The sequence below is a fragment of the Salmo salar genome, chromosome ssa02 (genome assembly GCF_905237065.1).
Source record: "Salmo salar chromosome ssa02, Ssal_v3.1, whole genome shotgun sequence".
NCBI classification, from domain to species: domain Eukaryota; kingdom Metazoa; phylum Chordata; class Actinopteri; order Salmoniformes; family Salmonidae; genus Salmo; species Salmo salar.
In genome coordinates this window covers 31,979,799-31,997,241 of record NC_059443.1, presented here as the reverse complement: position 1 = coordinate 31,997,241, position 17,443 = coordinate 31,979,799, and the positions used below count along the sequence as shown (strand labels likewise).

Here is a 17,443-nt window from a genome sequence, read left to right as displayed (position 1 = left end):
GCTGCTGGTGATTCTCTGATCCACCTCTACGCAGACGACACCATTCTGTATACTTCTGGCCCTTCTTTGGACACTTAACTAACCTCCAGATGAGCTTCAATGCCATACAACTCTCCTTCCGTGGCCTCCAACTGCTCTTAAATGCAAGTAAAACTAAATGCATGCTCTTCAACCGATCGCTGCCAGCACCTCCCCGCCTGTCCAGCATCACTACACTGGACGGTTCTGACTTAGAATACCTAGATGTCTGGTTAGACTGTCAACTCTCCTTCCAGACTCACATTAAGCATCTTCAAGCCAAAATTAAATCTAGAATCGGCTTCCTATTTCGCAACAAAGCATCCTTCACTCATGCTGCCAAACATACCCTGGTAAAACTGACTATCCTACCGATCCTTGACTTTGGCAACGTCATTTACAAAATAGCCTCCAACACTCTACTCAGCAAATAGGATGTAGTCTATCACAGTGCCATCCGTTTTGTCACCAAAGCCCCATATACTACCAACCACTGCGACCTGTATGCTCTCGTTGGCTGGCCCTCACGTCATATTCGTCGCCAAACCCACTGGATCTAGGTCATCTACAAGTCTTTGCTAGGTAAAGCCCCGCCTTATCTCAGCTCACTGGTCACCATAGCAGGACCCGCCCGTGGCACATGCTCCAGCAGGTATATTTCACTGGTCACCCCCAAAGCCAGTTCCCCCTTTGGCTGCCTTTCCTTCCAGTTCTCTGCTGCCAATGACTGGAACGAAATCCCCTCCCCCCCAAAAAAAATAAATAAAAAAAAATAAAAATCACTGAAGCTGGAGACGCATATCTCCCTCACTAGCTTTAAGCACCAGCTGTCAGAGCAGCTCACAGATCACTGCACATAGCCCATCTGTAAATAGCCCATCCAACTACCTCATCCCTATACTGTTATTTATTTGATTTATTTTGCTCCTTTGCACCCCAGTATCTCTACTTGCACATTCATCTTCTGCACATCTATCACTCGTGTTTAATTGCTATATTGTAATTATTTTGCCACTATGGCCTATTTATTGCCTTACCTCCCTTATCCTACCTTATTTGCACACACTGTATATAGACTTTTTCTATTGTATTCTTGACCATGTTTGTTTACTCCATGTGTAACTCTGTTGTTTGTGTCGCACTGCTTTTCTTTATCTTGGCCAGGTCGCAGTTGTAAATGAGAACTTGTTCTCAACTAGCCTACCTGGTTAAATAAAGGTGAAATAAAAAATAAATAAAAGTAACAATGTGGGGGGGGGGGGGGCATTGAAGTGATATGTTTACTCTGATGCCTGTTTATTCATAAAAAGCAGAAGATGGTAAATAACATTTATCGCAATGGTTAGCCCATGCAAATTAATAGGAATACATTTAGCCTAATTGGTAATAAATATGACGTGGGGGAAAGTCGGGATCTAGTCAGGCTTTTGTTTGCCAAATCCAGATTAAATATAGGTCTTCACGTGTATCAAATATGTAAGCAATTGTGTGCTAAATCAATGACAAACAGCTTAAATGTTAAGGCTTCATCATGATCTGTGATCAAAACAGGCTGGGAATCTCCTGAATATTGTTTTTATCTATTAAGGTGTTTGGTCGATGCATAGACCCATACCGATTGTAACTTTTTGGTATATTGCATAGCTCTACATTATGAAGCATTTAATAAACCAACCACATTTTCCTGTGATCTTTAGGCTGCGCAAGACCTTCGATAGGCTAGTAGACTACGGAAATAATTGTAGAAGTGAAGTGGAGTTGATCATTGTTACAGCCTAGATCACTTTATAAAATCTGGACCGTCGCTTTTCCTATGGCTAAGCAAACAAGTGGTAAAATATGCTTTTTGCATGTCTCGATAACAAGGCCAATATCCTCATATATCCCATCAATTCAAACCCTGCTTTTAACCATAAGATCACCCCACAGAAATGTATAGATGAAGGATTGCATGGTGACAGTGATTGTGTCTGTTAATACCTTAAACTGGGAAGTGGGAGGGAAAATGAGGTCAAATCATGACATCATTGATTTTCTGGTCAGAGAAAGACGCCAGAGATTCCGAGTTGGATGGCTGTTAAAAACAAAACAAAAATCCCAGTCTGAGCTCCCAGAGTTCACAGTTGTCTTGAAAGCACTGAAGTCGGAAGTCAAAGATTGCCGACTTCCGAGTTGTTTTGAATGCGCCACTAGAGACCTAGGCTACCGCCAATAAAGAAGCGGAAAGGGGGATACCTAGTCAGTTGTACAACTGAATGAGTCTTCCGCATTTAACCTAACCCCTCTGAATCAGAGCGGCGCTGCCTTAATTGAAATGCACGTATTCGTCGCCCAGGGAACAGTGGGTTAACTGCCTTGCTCAGGCAAAGAAAATAAAATAATAAAGTTTGTCAGCTTTGGGATTCAATCTTGCAACCTTTCGGTTACTGACCCAACGCTCTAACCACTAGGCTACCAAGATGCCCTCGTGTTTGTATTGATGCGAGAAATAGGCATATCTACACAGTAACGGTGGCTGCAATATCAACTAGCTTGATCATTGTTTTGCATTGAGGTAATAGGCCTATTTTAGCTAAATCGACATATGAAATTGATGAACTAAACAGACACTTAAACGAACACGTGTAGATGTTCATGGTAACATCGTTCATAATAAACTTACACGCAAACTGACCCGTTATGTGACATGAACACTACGTCTACATAACGTGTATGTGTGACATAAACGCATCGGCAGTTTGACGCCTTAGAAACAAACTTGTCTCCATTGACAGTCCATGTTACTTCATGGCGTTATTTTATGGCGCTAGGAAGATGTTAGGTGACTTGGTGAGAGGTATCAGTAGCTTCACAAGGCTTAATTCTGGCATGAATCACCCCCCATAGAATGCAGCGCAACACAGGACTGAAGAAAGAAGAGACAACCAACTTACTAGTTACAGCATCAGCGCGAGCTCAGGAAAGGCAGCTTGCCAGTTACAGCATACGTCCCCTGAACGATAACGAAGAGGTAACGTTAGGTGAGAAGCCTGACCACGGAGAAGGGGGTGAGAAGGTGATGAACCGTACTTCATGAGCTATAACCAAAAAACTACTGGCATTTGTAAAGTTTGTGGAGACGGAGAAAGTGTGGTGGAAAAAGTATTAGCATTGTTAAGTATCTTGCTAGCTGGATTGAATTCTCTGTAGCTAGCCAGAGAAATGTTGAGCAACATTAGCCAAATCTGATCAAATTATTGAGTTTATGGTGTGAAAATTAGCCTGCTAATAAAGTCAGACAGCTAACAATAGCTAGCCAATGTTACAACATCAGATGAGCCAACATTAGTAACCTAACCAATTCGCTATAGTATTAACTGGTATAAGACTTCTTGCCGTTCAAGTTTTAAAAACAAATTCACCTTTATTTAACCAGGCAAGTTAGTTAAGAACAAATTCTTATTTTCAATGAGGGCCTAGGAACAGTGGGTTAACTGCCATGTTCAGGGGCAGAACGACAGAATTTTACCTTGTCAGCTTAGGGATTCCATCTTGCAACCTTCCGGTTACTAGTCCAACGCTCTAACCACTAGGCTGCGCGTTAGGTGCTTACTGGACCCTGGCAATCTGTGTGAAATGTTAACTAGCTTACAAACTAACCACTTTCTGTTAACTAATGTTACAGTATGTGGTTAATTTTCAGAATGAGAGAATTAGGTGAAAATTTGGCATTGCTGGTTCAACAAGTGGATTCAGGGATCAAGGGTAGATGGGCCTGGCTTAAGCTGGATGCCACTATAGAGGTGAAAGGAACACCACACACTTTCCCTCTTTCTCACTTTTGCTGGCACATTGTAGAACAGATGTCCACAGGCAGAAAGCGTACAATGTAATAATGTGCAGTGTAGCCCAAAAATAAGATGTTTTTTTCCCCCCAAGTGCAACATTTGTGTGTGGTCACAAGCGTTCTATTATAAAGGCTGTCATGGCTAACTGCAATATTAGTGTATTGTTTGTTTCTTAAGACTTGCGTGTCATTTACAGTAAAGTCTAGGCAACAAATAACATTGGATTGCTTTCTTTACATTTTTTTGGTTCACATTAACCACTATTTTACACACAGACTGATCATGTAGATTATATTCTTAGTTTATTTAATTAGTGAAAACCTGCATTTCCCCCTAGCATGGATTTTTTGCATGTTTCAGCGGTTTGCATCCCTGGGGTTGAGGATGAGGCGTGAAGCCCTGGGCAGTTTGTTATGACCTGCATTATATGAATTAGGGTCACAGAATTATACCTAGGAGGAGCGGAGGAACTTCGAATGTCCTGTCAGCTTGCTAGCAAGCTTGTGCTAGCTAATTTCGCTAACAAGCTTGTGTGTGCAGAGCAGCACCAGAATTTAAAAACACGTCTTACAATTTTTTTTTGTTAATAAATCCAACGTGAAACGGGATAACTAGGTCTATAGTATCCGTAACCAGCATTGAACAAGTTAATCCATTCTTCTCTAGCTAATAAAAAAAACTCCCCATCTTCTGAATCAAGCCACAATGTAACATCAGTAGGTTACAGAGGGGGAGGGGCAGGTAACCTTAACAAGCACAGGCAAATATTTTCAGCTTCCAGGCAGATACTGGAGGGCTTTGCATGGACGTTTTGTTGTGGGACTAGATTAACCGGTTCTCATGCTTTTAAAATAACGGTTCTGTTCTCCTGCAAAATGTATGACCATATTAGAGAGGCATATTCCCCTCAGAATACACAGGCCCACAAAGAAATTGAAAACAAATCCATTTTGGTAACTCCCATATCTATTAGGTGAAATACCAGTGTGCCATCACAGCAGCAATATTTGTGACCGGATGCCACACTAAAAGGGCAACCAGTGAAGCACAAACACCATTGTAAATACAAAACTACATGACCAAAAGTATGTGGGCACCTGCTCATCAAACATCTCATTCCAAAATCATGGGCATTAATATGGAGTTGGTCCCCCCTTTGCTGCTATAACAGCCTCCACTCTTCTGGGGAAGGCTTTCCACTAGATGTTGGAACATTGCTGCAGGGACTTGCTTCCATTCAGCCACAAGAACATTAGTGAGGTTGGGCACTGATGTTGGGCGATTAGGCCTGGCTCGCAGTCGGAGTTCCACTTCATCCCAAAGGTGTTCAATGTGGTTGAGGTCAGGGCTCTGTGCAGGCCAGTCAAGTTCTTCCACACCGATCTCGACAAACCATCTGTATCGACCTGTCTTTGTGCATGGGGGCACTTTTATGCTGAAACAGGAAAGGGCCTTCCCCAAACTGTTGCCACAAAGATGGAAGCACAGAATCATCTAGAATGTCATTGTATGCTGTAGCATTAAGATTTCCGTTCACTGGAACTAAGGGGCCAAGCTCGAACCATGAAAAACAACCCCAGACCATTATTCCTCCACCAAACTACAGTTGGCGCTATGCATTGGAGCAGGTAGCGTTCTCTTAGCATCCGCCAAAATTAGATTCGTCTGTCGGACTGCCAGATGGTGAAGCGTGATTCATCACTCCAGAAAACGCATTTCCACTGCTCCAGAGTCCAATGGCAGCGAGCTTTACACCACTCCAGCCGATGCTTGGCACTGGGCATGGTGATCTTAGGCTTGTATGCGGCTGCTCGGCCTTGGAAACCCACAGTTCTTGTGCCGACGTTGCTTCCAGAGGCAGTTTGGAACTCTGTAGTGAGTGTTGCAACCGAGGACAGATGATTTTTACGCACTATGCGCTTCAGCACTCGGCGGCCCCGTTCTGTGAGCTTGTGTGGCCTACCACTTCGCGGCTGAGCTGTTGTTGCTCCTAGTCATTTCTACTTCACAATAACAGCCCTTACAGTTGACTGGGGCAGCTCCAGCAGGGTAGAAATTTGACAAACTGACTTGTTGGAAAGGTGGCATCCTATGATGGTGCCACGTTGAAAGTCACTGAGGTCATCAGTAAGGCCATAGGCTACTGCCAATGTTAATTTCACTTTTGTTTATTATCTATTCCACTTGCTTTGGCAATGTAAACATGTTTCCCATGCCAATAAAGCCCTTTGAATCGAACTATTCCCCACTCTAAACCCTCAATTACATCCTGATGTTTAGTGTTTGTTTATGTGGTGAACTTGTGACACATATCCTCATCAGTCGCACATTTTTAAACACACACTTATCCAGCTAGTTAGAAACATGGTTATAGATGAAACCCTGAAGGCAACATAGCTGTCGAAACGTTTGTTAAATGTATTGCATCGGAGGCGCAGAGTGTGCGGCTTGTCTTTTCTAAGAAATATGGTTATATTCAGCTAACTTTTCTGCCATTGTAACTTGAACTGGTCAGTCTTGTCCCCACAGTGTGAAAGCTGTCCAGGTTGGTGTGGTCAGGTCAGCTGATGACTGATGTAGCCTGACCTTAAGGCGGGGCTAACCCAAACCTTGTTTGAAGCAGCACATTAAAGCATTTCCTCTCAGTCTTCCTGCTAGCAGTTTAATGCCCCCACCCCCCGCCATCATCCCCTGCCCTCTTTCTGGCTTCCTCTGGACGTTTAGTGTTCTCGCTCTCTGGTTCTGTCGGTGTTTTCTCTGCTCTTTACCCAGCAGCAGTGAAACATTAGCTGAGGCGGCTGGACAAGAGCACACACGCTTACTAGTATTCAGGTTCTGAGACGAGGTCTAGTGCCTTCATCACCTCCTCCAACAGACAGTCTGGAATAAAGCCGTTATCTAGAGGGAGAGAAAGAGAATATTTGTCAGAGAATTTTAGTCCAAACACAGCAAGGAGACAGGCCTCAGAGTCCTCAGCAATTCTGTGTCTTTGTTTTCTGGGAGTCATTATCAAAGAGGAGGGGTGAAGAGGGTGCCCCATTATCAGCAAGTCCCAGTGGCACTGAGACAGGACAGGCCTTCATGCAGACTGAACACACAGTTTACATTGTGCTAATGGAGGTAACTCATCACACACAAACACATATGTACACATGCAAGAACACACACGCAAAAGCACGAGTGCCGGCCTTGTCCTCTCCTCTGTCTAACCTACATTCCTCAGCTATGACTTCTCTACCTGAGAGGACCAGCTTTAAACACTACCACGTGTGTACGCGCATGTCCTACCAGTCTATTTAAAACACTAACATATGATTGTGTGTGTGTGTGTGTGTGTGCACGCCACGCTTACAGTATGTGTGTTGTACACACATACTGGGAAGGACTACAGCTGAGTCATAGCTTTACCCTGTTTAAAATTCTGTGTGAAACACTAATGAAGCTGTGTGTTATTGCATGCATGCGAGACCTGTGTGTATGTTATTGCATGCATGGGAGACCTGTGTGTGTGTGTGTTATTGCGTGCATGTGAGACCTGTGTGTGTAAATTTTTGCGTGCATATGGGATGTGTGTACACTCTGGCGCCTCTCTTCTATAACACAGTGAACTGGGCCGACTCTAGATGTGACACTGGCAGATTTATAGGGCTTTGACACTGCTCTCAGCTCTGCTGGTTCTAGTGTGTGTATAAACATCCATATGGCGTAAATGAAAAATCTCACGAAACAGCAGAAACACATCTCAGTGCAGACAGACCTATCAATTTCTCTGTTTCTCCCTCTCTGGTCTGAACGGGTCAGTGTGTTTACTACATATTTGGTGTGGAGGCAACCAGAACAGACAAGACTACTCTCAGCTGGTGGGGCTCACTTTGTTAGAAAATTCAACACAGACAGGCGCACACACCCCCTCAGCCATGTGAAGAGGCATATTGTTCTTATAAACAAGAAATGGAGGAATGTTGTTTACGCCATCAGAAAAGACTCCTGCTGGAACACACACACACACACACATATCAAAGACAGCAACAAACACACAAATGTGTCTGTGCAGGTCTGGTCCATGGGGGGTGTGTGTGTGTTATGACTACGGTGACCTTATCAGTCTTCAGCTGGAACACACTCACACTCCAGCAACATGCATCACGCTCTCATCGTGTAGTGTGACAATCACACATACCATGGGTAACTCCATCTCTCCATACATACATTATATATACACACACAAAAGTATGTGGACACCCCTTTAAAATTGTGGATTCGGCTACTTCAGCCACACCGTTGCTGATAGGTGTATAAAATCAAGCACATAGCCATGCAATCTCCATAAACAAACATTGGCAGTAGAATGGCCTAACTGAAGAGATGAGTGACTTTCAACGTGGCACCGTCATAGGATGCTACCAAGTCAGTTTGTAAAATTTCTGCCCTGCTAGAGCTGCCCCGGTCAACTATAAGTGCTGTTATTGTGAAGTGCAAAAGTCTAGGAGCAACAACAGCTCAGCTGCAAAGTGGCAGGCCACACAAGCTCCAGAACAGGACAACAGAGTGCTGTAGCGCATAAAATCGCCTGTCTTCGGTTGCAACACTCACTACCGAGTTCCAAACTGCCTCTGGAAGCAATGTCGGCAAAATAACTGTTCGCCGGGAGCTTCATGAAATGGGTTTCTATGGCCGAGCAGCAGCACACAAGCCTAAGATCACCATGTGCAATGCCAAGCATTGGCTGGAGTGGTCCAATGGCGGCGAGCTTTGCACTCTGGAGCAGTGGAAATGGGTTTTCTGGAGTGATGAATCACGCGTCACCATCTGTCAGTTCGACAGATTAATCTGGATTTGGCGGATGCCAGGAGATTGCTACCTGCCCCAATGCATAGTTCCAGCTGTACAGTATGGTGGAGGAGGAATAATGGTCTGGGGCTGTTTTTCATGCTTTGGGCTTGGCCCCTTAGTTTCAGTGTACGGAAATCTTAATGCTACAGCATACAATTATATTCCAACAGTTTGGGGACAGCCCTTTCCTGTTTCAACGTACCCGTGCACAAAGCAATGTCCATACAGAAATGGTTTGTCGAGAACATGACTGGCCTGACTGAAGATATCCCTCTAGCGCTGTGGGGACAGTGCTTTGGCAAAGTGGGTGGCATTATATCCTGCCCGGATGGCCCTGTCCGGGGGTATCGTCAGAAGGGGCCACAGAGTCTCTGACCCATCCCGTCTCAGCCTCCAGTATTTATGCTACAATAGTGTGTGTCGGGGGGCTATGGACAGTTTGTTATATCTGGAGTATTTCTCCTGTCCTGTATGAATTTAAGTATGCTCCCTCTAACAAAACACACTTTCTCTCTCCCTCCAACAAACTCTCTCTCTCCCGGAGGACCTGAGCCCTGGGACCTTGCCTCAGGACTATCTAGCCTGATGACTCCTGGCTGTCCCCAGTCCACATGGTCTTGCTGCTGCTCCAGTTTCAACTGTTCTGCTTGCGGCTATGGAACCCTGACCTGCTCACCAGATGTGCTTCCCTGTACCGGAACTGCTGTTTTCGACTCTCTACCACACCTGCTGCCTCGACCTCAATGATCAGCTATGAAAAGCCAACTTACATTTACTCTTGAGGTGCGGATCTGGTGCACCCTCTACAACCACTGTGATGATGGATGATGATTATTACTATTCCCTGCTGGTCATCTATGAACGTTTGAACATCTTGGTCATGTTCTGTTATAATCTCTACCCGGCACAGCCAGAAGAGGACTGGCCACCCCTCAGAGCCTGGTTCTTCTTTAGGTTTTTTCCTAGGTTCCGGCCTTTCTAGGGAGTTTTTCCCTAGCCACTGTGCTTCTATATTGCTTCCCGTTTGGGGTTTTAGGCTGGGTTTCTGTATAGCACTTTGTGACATCGGCTGAAATAAATTTGATTGATTGCAAGAGCCCTGACCTCAACCCCATCGAACATCTCTGGGATATATTGTAATGCTGACTGCAAGCCAGGCCTAATCGCACAACATCAGTGCCCGTCCTCACTAATGCTTGTGGCTAAATGGAAGCAAGATCCCACAGAAATGTTACAACATCTAGTGGAACACCTTCCCAGAAGAGTGGAGGCTGTTATAGCAGCAAAGAGGGGACCAACTTCATTAATGCCCATGATTTTGGAATGAGATGTTTGATGAGCAGGTGTCCGCATACTTTTGATAATATAGTGTATCCCCCCATCGTTCATTCAGCTCACCTTTCCACGGCCAAAAGCAGAGGGTAGGTATTAGAAAGCAGCGGGCCTCAGAATCTGACATCCTCAGTGACTCAGTATAGGCTCAGTGACTCAGTAGAGGCTAAGTAGAGGCTAAGTAGAGCCTCAGTAGAGGCTAAGTAGAGGCTCAGTAGAGGCTAAGTAGAGGCTCAGAGAGTGAAGTAGAACTCTCCTACGTCCCTCCCTTCTCCAGCCAGGTCACCCGTGATACAAGTCAGTATTCGACATCCATCCATGTCTATCTATTACCTTCAAGTCGGTTTCGGTTTTGCTAGGGCGTTGTGGACGGGGATGTCAGATAGTTGTAAGCATCTGCCTCGGATTCCAAAGGTTGCATGTTCGAATCCAGCAAGTTTGAATCTGCTTCGGAGTTAATGCCTGAACTTTAAACACTTCAGAATTGGACTCTCTCGGACTTACTGAAGCTACCAATATGAGCCGAAGAGGACAAACGGGAGGCAAGGCCAGGGCGAAGGCAAAGACACGTTCATCCCGTGCCGGGCTCCAGTTCCCCGTGGGCCGTGTGCACAGGCTGCTGCGCAAAGGCAGCATGTGGGCACTGGCGCACCAGTCTCCAGCAAGTTTGAATCCAGCGATAGAAAGTTGCTTTGGAGTTAATGCCTGAAGTTTAAAACGCTTCAAAATTTTACTTGGAATAACTTGATGCTTTAGAAACATGGATGAACGTCTAATTCTGACACGAGAGAGCTGGTTGCCCTTCTCTCTTCCATCACATAAAATATTATTCCCTCTCTTTATCAGTATCCTTGCCCCTTTCTGTGCCCCCCCCCCCCCAAAAGGAGGAAGAAGAGGATGGGAGCAGGTTGACTCAGCTGTGGGGGGGGGGGATTTTTGGCGGGCTGACACACACACACTAACCCCAAAACAACAACAGCAGAGATGAGACGAGAGAGGACCCCTGCTCAGAGGATGAGAAGAGAGGATGAGAAGATAGGAGTGGGAGGTTATACAGGCACATGCTCTACCAGGAAGGAGAGAGGAGAAAAGATAACATGTCCAGGATATTGGTGTGTGAGAGAGAGACACACACACACACACACACTAAGGCGATATACCGTATGTTGGGGCATTTCAAAATACAGATGGTATGATATTCAATAATACCGATAAACCAGGGTCTGCGGGAGTGCGCGCTACGCCACTGCTTATAACAATAAGAAACCTAAGATGTGTCAAATTATATCCAGCTCAGGGCTCTAGCTATGCATTTGGTTTGCTAACTTGCTTGCTAAGTGGCTAAGTGTTAAGATCAAGCGTCTTGGTTACAGCAGAGACATTCAATCCCCTCCTGGATCAAGATCCCCGTTACCTAAATTGTTGTGCGTTTCTATTTTAATATCGGCCCTTGTGTGCACTTCCAGTAATACCGTATACCACATTATGGTTCCTGAAACGGTATGAAAATCTGGATACCGCCCAACCTTAGAGACTATCAGACTATCGTTGAACAGTATTACCTTCTGGGTCAAAGGTTTGGAAGACTCTCCTGGCCTGTTCAGACGGAGACTCAGGAGCCACCAGACACATCTCCTACAAAGACAAGAGAGGGACATCTGTCAGATATCTCAACATTATAGTCTAAACACAGAAATTAGGCAGGCTTCCAAATAGCCAAAAAATCCAAAGAGAAAGACAGAGCGAGAGAGATGTGTAGACCGAAGCACACAGAGATCACATAATAGGTCAATAATTAAGATTACAACAACGGCTCTAAGGAATGCGCGCGTGTGTAAGCTAGCGTGTGAATGTAAGAGCTTGCTTGTGTATGCTTGTGTGCGCGCGCGCGTGCACACGTACGGACTATCATAATCGTCAGGCTATGTTGGGTTATTAGCTGATCTGCAGATAAAACCAGACATTGTTTTCACTCAAAACACACATATCAGCCACTCACACAGAGAGTTATAGTTGTTTATTTGCTGACTCAGAGTGATGTTGTCGGAGGGACTCGGAGGAGAAATAAGGAGAGACAGATTTCACAGAGATAGGACAGTGTGTGTGTCTGTGCGCGTGCTGAGGGTGGGGGGGGTTTAGTCCCAATCTTTGGATTCATCAACCCCCTCACCGTACTCCCTTACCCAAGTTTCCTAGTGAAATATGACAGTTTTGACAGGCTGGGAACCAAACTGCAAAACTCAAACACGCACATTGGGTAGCATAGTATTAATGACACTTGCCACATCCACTGAACTGGTATGTTTACTACAGTGGCGTTTTACACAAACACACTCAGCAAAGACCAAATAAACTGAGCTCATCTCCCTTAGCCAGCCTTTATTAAAGTAGGAGTTCAGATGAGACGGTAGGTTATAGAGCATCACCGATATATTACCGTCCTCAGGGGTCACACACAGAGAGAGAGAGGAGACAGAGACAGAGAGAGAGAGAGACACAGCGGAAGAGAGGGACAGAGGGAGATCAGGGGAAGAGTTGGGGAGAAAGAGACCTCAAGAGGAGAAGACTCCCAGCTGGTAGGGAGGAGCACACACACACACACACACACATTTCTCCCTGTCAGAGCAGCTGGGGTACAGAATGGTTAGATTTGTTAGTTTAAGTATCTCTATAAATCAAGCCGTACATTCTTCATTCAGATAGACAGACATGGAGTCAGGCGTGTGTTAAGGGTTAATGAATGGTCAGTGGGTTAACTTCCCTTACAGTTTACATGACCGTAATTTACTGAAGAGGCTGCTGAAGGCAATGCATGTGTGACACATACACTATAACCCAGTTATAGAGATGGGGTTCTACATCGTGGAGCTCCGCCCCATAGGGGCGCTCTGCTCCTAGTGGTTTAACCCGCTGCCTAGGCAGCAAATAGCCTGAGAGAAAATTATGCACACACCTGCAGCCAGTAGGAGTACAGGTGTCCCAAAATAAGGGGACGCTTCCCCTCAATCAGCCTCCCATTATCTACAGCGACAGGACTGAAGAAGCTTAGAAGAGAAGAGATCTCAGGATGAACCCGTCATTGATATCCTGTTGTTGACGTCGTCCTTCTATGAGCACGCCTTTTCCACCCCCAAAAGCTATTTTAAGAGCTCAGTGTCGCTGCTCCACTATGGCGGCTTTGGACCCACACAAACTATGTTTTGTGTGTTTAGGTTCGAAGCATGCTAGGGGCAGCCTCACAGATCCTCCGGAATGCCCTAGCTGTTCACTCCTTTCTTTAAAGGAGAGGAAACAGCGATGGGCATTTTTCAGTGAGGATTTCCCTCTAGAGGACGCGATATCTATGATAGCCTCAGACTCTGAGGCGTCATATGATGACGGCGGCCTCTAGAGAAGATGAGGATGTTGGGAAGTGTCTGGGTTTTTCTCCGAAAGAATCCAGTCCACTGACCGAGACTGAAAAGACGGGAGAGAGCGCTGCACTTCATGTGAGGGCGCCCACTGTTCATCCCCCACCCCTGCAAAGGGATGGAGGAGTCATTGTGTCTGTGTTTAATAAAGAATGTGTTCCATTTGACTTTGTCACAAGAGAACCTCTTTTCCATAACAAAACTAAGACCGCTCAGATTCCTTCTCTCCATCTCTCTCTTCCTCTCACCACTCTGTGTGCAGCACAGCCCATTGCAGAGTTGAGCACACACAGAGGGACGTTGTGAGTGGGAATGACAAGAGGAAAGCAAGACGGACGCTCATAATGAGCCATCATGCAATACCTCAAAAACCCAACACTACACACTCTGAGGAGTGAAGTAGATAAAGGTTTTAATAGCAGCATGCGTACACAGCCCCTTAGTGGGCCAATGAAGTAATCGCAGTTGGGAGACGGCGCACTAATTCAGGCTGGCGCCTCAATTAGTGTAGGGCAGACCCGTGCTGAGTTCACGGAGGGCTGGAACCACAAGGTTACATGTATAACCGAAGTGTCGGCGCCCCCGATTCTCACAGAATGCGTTAGTGTTCTCTCCCCCTTTCGTAGGGGGCCCACCTTGGGCTGTCCCACCACTTCAGTGTTGGGAGACAGCGGCGCCTTGGGCCATAGAGGAATACAGGTCCTTCCTACTGTCTGTACCACAGCTTCGCGCTCTCTTGCTCTCAGAGCACTATTGGGAGTGGCAGCAAAGCTGCACCCTCTCCTCCTGGCTAAGTCGGACGCTGGAGAAGGGTTATGCCATTCAATTCCATCGAACCCCACCCCCGTTCTCGGGTGTGGTGGAGACGGTGATGAAGACGCCAGAGGAAGTAGCCGCTCTTGTGAAAGAGATTACGGAACTTTTGGCGAAGGAGGCGGTCACAGTAGCTCCCCAGGAGCAAAGGAACAGCGGGCTATACTCTTCCTATTTCCTAGTGCCAAAAAAGTCAGGGGGGAATGAGGCTGATATTGGATTTACGCACTCTCAACAAGAGTGTAGCCAAACGGCCTTTCAGAATGCTCACGACAAAACGTCTACTGGAATGTATTCACAACAGAGACTTTTGTGCGAGCATAGATCTAAGGGACGCATACTTTCATGTGCCGGTACTTCCGCGTCACAGGAAGTTTCTGCGTGTCGCCTTTCAAGAGGTGGCGTACGAGTATGTGAGAATGCCATTCGGGTACGCTGTGGCACCTCGCGCGTTTTCCAAATGTGTGGAGGCGGCATTGGAGCCGTTGCACCGTCAAGGGATAAGGCTATTAGCCTACCTAGACGACCTACTGGTTTTGGCCCCGTCAGCAGAACTGGCGCTCACACACACTACACAGACAGTGATTCACCTCACGCGTCTGGGATTTGCTGTGAATTGGGGAAAAAAAAAAGTGCGCCTTGGCCCAGTCAGCAGATTGTCTATCTGGGGTTACAGATCGTCACAGTGTCTATGAGGGAACGAATTTCGGATCCTCGACGGGCTGCCCAGTTGTTAGCCCTGAGAAGGTTTTATCCGAATCACATGGTGACGGCACATTCCTTCATGACACTTTTGGGTCTCATGTCGTCTGCCCACTCCGTGGTTCCGCTGGGACTTTTGCATATGTGCAAAACACAGCAATGGTTTGCTCAACTACGACTGGACCCAGTGAGGCACCGTCGTCGGTTGGTGACAGTTCCCCCCCTTGCTCAGAGCGGATCTGAACTATTGTAGAGACCCGTGCGTAATGGCACAAGGGGTCGCAATAGGCAGAGAGTCATCCTACATTCCAGTGTACACAGATGCTTGTCTGACTGGATGGGGAGAGACATGTCATGCTCGGGCAGCCGGAGGGGTGTGGTCCCAATCGGGACGTCACAACCTCCTGGAATTGGAAACGATTCTACTGGTTCTGACCCACTTCATGTCCACCCTACGGGGGAACGACGTGCTGGTCTGGTCAGACAACAGAACGACAGTAGCCTATATAAAATCGCAAAGGGGGAGTCAGGTCTCCTGCACTCCACCGGTTGGCGGAGGAATTGTGGCTGTGGGCTCACGAGCACCTTCACTCGTTGACAGCAGCACACTCGTTGACAGCAGCACACATCCCAGGCTGTCAGAATATCGGAGCAGACCTCATGTCTCGAGGGGGTCTCCGAGACGACGAGTGGCGACTGCACCCCGAGGTTGTTCTCCAAATATGGGAACGGTTCGGGAGAGCCGAGGTGGACCTGTTCGCGTCACGTGTGAACGCGCAATGTCCCCTATGGTTTTCTCTACGAGCCCAGGACGAACCGCCACTAGGGATAGACGCTTTTGCGCACCAGTGGCCAGAGGTTCTCCTGTACGCATTTCCACCGCTGTCCTGTATTCTCCCACTGCTAGCCCGTGTGAGAACAGCAGGGCTGTCAATCATATTGATAGCCCCCGACTGCCCAGGGGCTCCGTGGTACGTGGAGATGATTCAAATGTTGATTGCGCCATCATGGCCAATTCAACCGACAGGACGCGATGTCTCAGGCAGCAGGCATGATAGAGCAATGGCCTCTAATCGGCCAGCCACTGAAGGTCTGGCTCCTGAGAGGGACAGGTTAGAGCGCCGTGCGTTATCTGATTCGGTAATCAGAACCATACAGGGCTCACGTGCCAGTTCCACATACAGGACTTATGCCAGTAGATGGAACATGTTTTCACAATGATGCATCACAGAGAACGTGGACCCCGTGTGCTGTGAGGTTGAGAGTGTGCCCTCTTTCCTACAGTTCATGTTTGACAAGCAGCGCTCACCCGCCACCATTAAGGTGTTTGCGGCAGCGACTTCATCTTGTCATGAGGGGTTTGGCAGAAACACTGTGTTCAGTCACCCTTTAGTAAAACGGCTTCTATTGGGGACGCGGAGGCTTAGGCCAGTGGCTAGAGCCACGCTACCACAGTGGGATTTAGCGTTGGTACTCGAGGCGCTCTGAGACGCCGTTCGAACCATTGAATCAAATTCCCCTCAAGATGTTGTCTCTGAAGACGGCACTGTTGCTTGCCTTGACTACAGCCAAGCGTGTCAGTGATGTGTGTGCTGTCGACGAGACCCGACTGCCTTGCCATAAATGGCGACTTGAGCAGAGCGGCGTTACGTCCTAACTCGGCATTTACGCAGAAGGTTATTAAGAGCTCATACAGGTCACAGACTGTTGAGCTATGGGCTTTCTCCCCCCTCCTCATGAGGAGCGGAGAGAGGAGAGACTTCATCGCCTGTGCCCGGTGCGCGCCTTAGCGTGCTACGTGCAGCGCACGGCGATGATTAGGTCATCACCTCAGTTGTTTGTGTGTCACGGTGCTAACGCACTGGGTAGACCACTATCAAAACAGCGGCTGTCTCATTTGCTTTGCGAAGGCATTGAGACGGTTTATGAGGCGGCAGGGCGACCAATGCCTCATGGTGTAAGAGCCCACTCCACTTGTGGAGTAGCGGCGTCTACGACACTTTTCAGAGGAATTGGGGTAGAGGATATTTGTGCAGCGGCGTCGTGGTCGTCACCGTCTCCTTTTATCCAATTCTACCTATTGGACAGGTCGTCTAACTCTCTAGCTCGTTCTGTACTCAGCGTAGTTGAGGGCAGATCTTGAGTTAAGGTTGCAGGACTAATGGGCTGTGTTGCCATTAGGTCCGTTCTTTTTTGACAGAAGAGAGAGAGAGACACACGTGTAACATACCCTTTGTTTGACACTGTCAATACAACAGGGAATGTCTAGACTGCCACCAGTGTGCCATTGTGCTGGGAAATAGTACTGTAACCTAGTGTTACTTAACTATTAGACCGGTCACTAAAGTTGAGGCATCATCCATGTGCTGAGGGAGAATAGTTGGCCTAAATTCTATCGTCTGCCTACGAATCATTGGCTCTGCCTATGGATTGAGTGTGGTGGGTTACATTGAGAAAGCAGTGATCATGTCTTCTAAACTGGTTCAGCCTGTACTGTTTTTTTCCTTT

The 17,443-nt window shown here is 46.9% G+C and overlaps 1 protein-coding gene across 2 annotated transcripts in view; it reads right to left on the bottom strand.

The window, feature by feature from the left end:
* The window catches only part of LOC106580009 (ubiquitin carboxyl-terminal hydrolase MINDY-3), a 51,211-nt gene that overhangs the window by 11,331 nt on the left and 22,437 nt on the right, over nucleotides 1–17,443 (bottom strand). For both annotated transcript variants that reach the window (XM_014160548.2, XM_045702356.1), the window contains 2 exons: nucleotides 11,573–11,645; nucleotides 6,668–6,743 (listed from right to left, as the gene is read on the bottom strand). In XM_014160548.2, coding sequence (XP_014016023.2) covers nucleotides 6,668–6,743; nucleotides 11,573–11,645 — 149 coding nt within the window. The remainder of the gene's footprint in view (nucleotides 1–6,667; nucleotides 6,744–11,572; nucleotides 11,646–17,443) is intronic.